Source organism: Geospiza fortis, unplaced genomic scaffold (assembly GCF_000277835.1).
Source record: "Geospiza fortis unplaced genomic scaffold, GeoFor_1.0 scaffold675, whole genome shotgun sequence".
Classification (NCBI taxonomy): Eukaryota; Metazoa; Chordata; class Aves; order Passeriformes; family Thraupidae; genus Geospiza; species Geospiza fortis.
The window spans coordinates 11,911-17,717 of NW_005055018.1; the positions used below are offsets into that span (position 1 = coordinate 11,911).

The 5,807-nt window shown below is 58.8% G+C and overlaps 1 protein-coding gene across 1 annotated transcript in view; it reads right to left on the minus strand.

Moving 5' to 3' along the window:
- The window catches only part of LOC102043103 (serine/threonine-protein kinase WNK3), a 6,603-nt gene extending 1,818 nt beyond the window's left edge, over window positions 1-4,785 (minus strand). The window contains exons 1-10 of the mRNA XM_031065672.1: window positions 4,729-4,785; window positions 4,222-4,394; window positions 3,938-4,158; window positions 3,718-3,875; window positions 3,535-3,623; window positions 3,229-3,448; window positions 2,480-2,716; window positions 638-787; window positions 445-561; window positions 11-121 (exon numbers count right to left, since the gene is read on the minus strand). Of these exons, the coding sequence (XP_030921532.1) occupies window positions 11-121; window positions 445-561; window positions 638-787; window positions 2,480-2,716; window positions 3,229-3,448; window positions 3,535-3,623; window positions 3,718-3,875; window positions 3,938-4,158; window positions 4,222-4,394; window positions 4,729-4,785 (1,533 nt within the window). The remainder of the gene's footprint in view (window positions 1-10; window positions 122-444; window positions 562-637; window positions 788-2,479; window positions 2,717-3,228; window positions 3,449-3,534; window positions 3,624-3,717; window positions 3,876-3,937; window positions 4,159-4,221; window positions 4,395-4,728) is intronic.
- Window positions 4,786-5,807: the final 1,022 nt, after the last annotated feature.

Below are 5,807 nucleotides of genomic sequence, written 5' to 3' on the forward strand. Positions count from 1 at the left end.
GGGGAAGCACCTGGGGGTCCGGGGCGGGGGTCCCGAGGAGCCCCCGCGCCTGCTCCACGATGGCCTTGAGCTCCTCCACAAACTTGTCCCGCTCCCCCTCCAGGACAAAGTTGTCCTCGACCTGCAGGGGGGACACGGTTGGGAAGGGGGACAGAGAATGGGGAAGGGGACATGGGGACACAAAGTGGGGAGGGGGACACAGATTGGGGAAGAGGACATGGTTTGGGAGGGACACAGATTGAGGGGGGGCACAGGGACACAGACAGGGGTGAGGGACACGGATTGAGAGAGAGGGACGGACAATGGGAAGGGGACATGGACTGGGGGCAAGGGACTTGGATCGGAGATGGACATAGGCTGGGGAAGGGGACAGGGACTGGGCACAGGGGACAGAGACTGGGAATGGGACACAGGCTGGGGACACGGGGACAGCTCGGGGATCACCATGTAGCAGGCGATGTCCTCGGGCGCGTCCCCGTCCACGTCAAACCTGAAGGTGACCATCTTGCTGTCGTGGGTCTCCAGCTGGCACTCCACCGTGTTGTCCCCAGCTGAGGACACCTGGGGGGTGGTGACACTCTGTGACCGTGCAGGGAGCTCCCCACGCTGCCCCGCTGGCCCCCAGCCCCACCCTGACCTGCAGCACGGTGAGCTGGAAGCGGGCGGGGCGCTGGCACGACGCGCGGCGCTGCCGGGCACGCGGCCCGGGGACATCGGGGACATCGGGGACACGTCGGGGTCCCAGGCATCGTGGCCCAGCTCCACCATGGTGGCCGCTGTGGGGACACTGGGGACACATTGGGGACATGGTCAGGGACAACGGGGACACCATCAGGGACACGAGGACAGAGATGGGGACATCAGGGGACAGTCCCGGTGTCCCAGGGGGTTTTTTGGGGTCCCGGATTTTGGGGTCTCAGATTTTGGGGTCTCAGATTTTGGGCTCCCGGATTTTGGGGTCCTGGATTTTGGGGTTCCCCGGGATTGCGGGGCTTGTGCTGGTGGCATTGCCATGGCCGGTGGCACCATGGATGGTGGTGGCATCTCTGAGGCTGGTGGCATCATGGATGGTGGTGGCATCCCTTGGGCAGGTGGCACCCCTGGGGCTGGTAACACCCCCATGACTGGTGGCATCACAGACGGAGGTGGCATCTCCGGGGCTGGTGACATCCCCATGACCGGTGTCATGACAGACAGTGGTGGCACCCCCAGAGCTGGTGACATCCCCAACACTGGTGGCATCCCTGGAGCTGGTGACATCCCTGGCACCTGCTGCTGCTGCATCTGGGACAGTGTTAGGGGCAGTTTGAGGGTCTGGGGCAGTTTTAGGGGGCAGTTTGAGGGTCTGGAGCAGTTTTGGGGGCAGTTTTGAGGGGTCTGGGACAGTGTTAGGGGCAGTTTGAGGGTCTGGGGCAGTTTTAGGGGGCAGTTTGAGGGTCTGGAGCAGTTTTGGGGGCAGTTTTGAGGGGTCTGGGACAGTGTTAGGGGCAGTTTGAGGGTCTGGGGCAGTTTTAGGGGGCAGTTTGAGGGTCTGGAGCAGTTTTGGGGGCAGTTTTGAGGGGTCTGGGACAGTGTTAGGGGCAGTTTGAGGGTCTGGGGCAGTTTTAGGGGGCAGTTTGAGGGTCTGGAGCAGTTTTGGGGGCAGTTTTGAGGGGTCTGGGACAGTGTTAGGGGCAGTTTGAGGGTCTGGGGCAGTTTTAGGGGGCAGTTTGAGGGTCTGGAGCAGTTTTGGGGGCAGTTTTGAGGGGTCTGGGACAGTGTTAGGGGCAGTTTGAGGGTCTGGGGCAGTTTTAGGGGGCAGTTTGAGGGTCTGGAGCAGTTTTGGGGGCAGTTTTGAGGGGTCTGGGACAGTGTTAGGGGCAGTTTGAGGGTCTGGGGCAGTTTTAGGGGGCAGTTTGAGGGTCTGGAGCAGTTTTGGGGGCAGTTTTGAGGGGTCTGGGACAGTGTTAGGGGCAGTTTGAGGGTCTGGGGCAGTTTTAGGGGGCAGTTTGAGGGTCTGGAGCAGTTTTGGGGGCAGTTTTGAGGGGTCTGGGACAGTGTTAGGGGCAGTTTGAGGGTCTGGGGCAGTTTTAGGGGGCAGTTTGAGGGTCTGGAGCAGTTTTGGGGGCAGTTTTGAGGGGTCTGGGACAGTGTTAGGGGCAGTTTGAGGGTCTGGGGCAGTTTTAGGGGGCAGTTTGAGGGTCTGGAGCAGTTTTGGGGGCAGTTTTGAGGGGTCTGGGACAGTGTTAGGGGCAGTTTGAGGGTCTGGGGCAGTTTTAGGGGGCAGTTTGAGGGTCTGGAGCAGTTTTGGGGGCAGTTTTGAGGGGTCTGGGACAGTGTTAGGGGCAGTTTGAGGGTCTGGGGCAGTTTTAGGGGGCAGTTTGAGGGTCTGGAGCAGTTTTGGGGGCAGTTTTGAGGGGTCTGGGACAGTGTTAGGGGCAGTTTGAGGGTCTGGGGCAGTTTTAGGGGGCAGTTTGAGGGTCTGGGGGCAGTTCTGCACATCCAGGGGCAGTTCTGGGCTCTCACCGGGGCCGGGCGGGGGCTGCTCCCGCAGCAGCTGCTGCCTCACGTGCTGATCGACCTCGGCGTCTTCGCTCTCGGGGCCCCCCCGGCTCTCGGGGCCCCCCCTGCCCTCCGCCTGCTTCTTCTCCCGCGTCTTCCTCACCAGCGCCAGCCGGTCCCGGATGGATTTGGCCACGGCCTTGGAGTCGCTCTCGTGGAAGAACCCGGATTTCACCTGAGAGAGGGAATTTGGGGTGTCCAGGGGAGGCACCGAGAGCTGTGGGGGCTTGGGGTTGGTTCCAGAAGGAATTTTGGGGGGTGTTGGTTTTGGGAGAGGTTCAAGGTGAGGTTCAGGGATGAATTTTGGAGGGTTGTTGGTTTTGGGAGAGGTTCAGGGATGAATTTTTGGGGTATCAGTTTCGGGAGACGTTCAAGGTGAGGTTCAGGGATCAATTTTAGGGGAGAGGTTCTAGGTGAGCTTAAAGGATGAATTTTGGGGCATCATTGGTTTTGGGAGAGGTTCAAGCTGAGGTTCAGGGATGAATTTTGGGGTGACTTTTGTTGGGGAAGGGGCCCAAGAAGAGTTGGAGGCACCAACTGTTGGGTTCCTGGGTGGCTTTTGAGGTGTCACTGCCTTTGGGGGTGCTCAAGATGAGCTTGAGCCACAATTTTGGAAGTTCATTGCATTTGGAGAAAATCAAGACCAATTAGAGGCCAACCCTGAGGACTTCTGGGGTCACTCCTCACCATCTCATAGGCCACCTCCTCGGGGACATCAGCCTCCAGGTTGAAGCTGAACTCGATGGCCTCGTTGTCCTTGTGCTTGCCCTTGAGCTTTTTGGGGTCCTCCACCCAGAGCCGCAGCGCCAGCGCCGGGTCCAGCCCCGCGTCGTCCTCGGCCAGCTCCACGCGCAGCCCCGTGTCCTCGGCGAAGAACGCGTGGTCCAGCAGGTCCCGGATGGACAGCCTGGCGTGGGGGTGGGGTGTGGTCAGTGTGGTCAGTGTGGTCAGTCCTGGGGGCCGCAGGCGTCCCAGACCACCACCCCACCCCACCTCTCAGCCTTGTTCTGCCGGATGCAGCCCTCGATGATCTCCTTCACCTCAGGGTCTGTCACCTTGTGGAAACTCGCTGGCTTGATGCCCTGTGGGGGGACACGGTGGCTTGGGGGGCTCTGAGGGGAGGCTGGGGGGTCTCAGGGGAGGTTTGGGGGTCTCAGGGGCCGGTGGGACACCCACGCTGGTGACTTTGCGGTAGATCTGGGCGGCGTTCTGGCACTCGGAGTAGGGGTACTCGGACGTGCCCATCTCCAGCATGCACATCCCGAAGGCGTAGACGTCCACGGACTCGTCGTAGCGCTCCTCGTACATCTCGGGGGCCATGAACTCGGGGGTCCCTGTGGGGTGGGCAGTCAGGGGGCGCCCTCAGGGGCGTCCCCGAGGTCCCCGCGGCGCTCACCGATGACGCTCTTGGCGAAGGACGTGCGCATGAGCGTAGCCAGCCCCAGGTCGCCGATCTTGACGGAGCCGGTGGGGCCGGTGATGAAGATGTTGTCGCACTTGAGGTCGCGGTGGATGATGGGCGGCGTCCTCGTGTGCAGGAACTGCAGCCCCTTCAGGATCTGCCGGCACCAGCTCCGCAGCACCTTCGGCTTCATCACCTTGAACCTCTTGAGGTACCTGTGGGGTCCCGTCAGCCACGCCCGGACCCCCCCGAGGTGTCCCCCCGCGCCCCCAACTCACGTTTTGAGGGTGCCCGAGGTCATGAGCTCGGTGACGAGGACGATGCACTTCTTGCCGCGGAGCGAGGACTCCCAGGAGTCGTAGAAGCGGACGATGTTGGGGTGCTGCAGCCCCTTGAGCATCTCGGCCTCCTCCTTGAAGCGCTGCTGCTCCGCCTTGGTCAGCTTGCGGTCCTGGGGGGCACAGACACACCCCAAAGTCCGGCAGCGGCGTTGCGTCCGGGTGCCAGGGTCAGTGTTAGCAGCCCCCAGCCCCAGGATTGTCATCATCACCATCATCATCATCATCATCATCATCATCGTTTTCATCATCATTCTCCAGCCCCAGGATCATCATCATTATCACGCCTAAACCTCAGGGCTGTTGACAGCACCATCATCATCATCCTCCAACTCCAGTATCATCACCATCATCATCCCCATCATCCCTGAATTCCAGGGTTGTCATCATCATCATCATCATCCCCAAACTCCAGGGTTGTCATCACCATCATCATCATCCCCAAACTCCAGGGTTGTCATCATCATCATCATCATCACTTCCAAACTCCAGAGTTGTTGCCATCGCCATCATCATTATTCCCCAACCCCAGTATCATCATCATCCCTAAACCTCAAGATCATTGCCAGCAACATCATCATCATCATCATCATCATCATCATCTCCCAATTCCAGGGTCAGCATCCTCACCCCCAAACTCCGTCATCATCATCATCCTCATCCCCAGTTTCAGGGGGTAACAAAGCACTTTGGGGGACAAGTGGCTCAATTTGGGGGGAATTGATGGGATTTGGGGTGGCTGTGGGGTCAGCTGTGGGGTTCGTGGTGATTTTGGGGTCTGGATTTCAGGGGCCAGTCAGGGGGTTCATGATGAATTTTGGGGTGTCCCCGTCTTTGGGAGGGGCTCAAGGTGAGCTGAAAGTTTAATGACCGGATTTTGGAGATCACTGATATTGGAAGAGCCTCAAAATGAGTTTGAGTAATCAATCGCAGCTTTGGAAGGGTTTCAACATCAATTTGAGGAGCCAATGATGAATTTGAGAGGGTTCATGATGGATTTTGGGGTGTCCCAGTCTTTGGGAGGGGCTCAAGATGAGATCAAAGGATCAACTCTGGGATTCAAGGGTGGATTTTGGAGATCACTGATATTGGAAGAGCCTCAAAATGAGTTTGAGGAACCAATCACAGCTTTGGAAGGGCTTCAACATCAATTTGAGGGGCCAGTCAAGGGGTTCATGATGAATTTTGGGGTGTCTGATTTTGGGAGGGGTTCAAGGTGAGCACAAAGAACCACTTGGGGGATTCAAGGGAGGATTTTGGGGATCACTGATATCAGAAAAGCCTCAAGCTGAGTTTGAGGAGTCACTCACAGCTTTGGAAGAAGTTCAACACCAACTTGAGAGGCCAATCAGGAGATTCATTACAAATTTTGGGGGCTCCCCATCTTCTGAAGAGCCCCAAGAACCCACCCAAAACCCACCGTCATCTCCCCATAACCCTAAAAAACCGAATTTCACCTCCCACCCGCCAACTCACGACCCCCAAACCCCCCAAAACTCCCCCCCACGACCCCCCCCCCGCTCCCG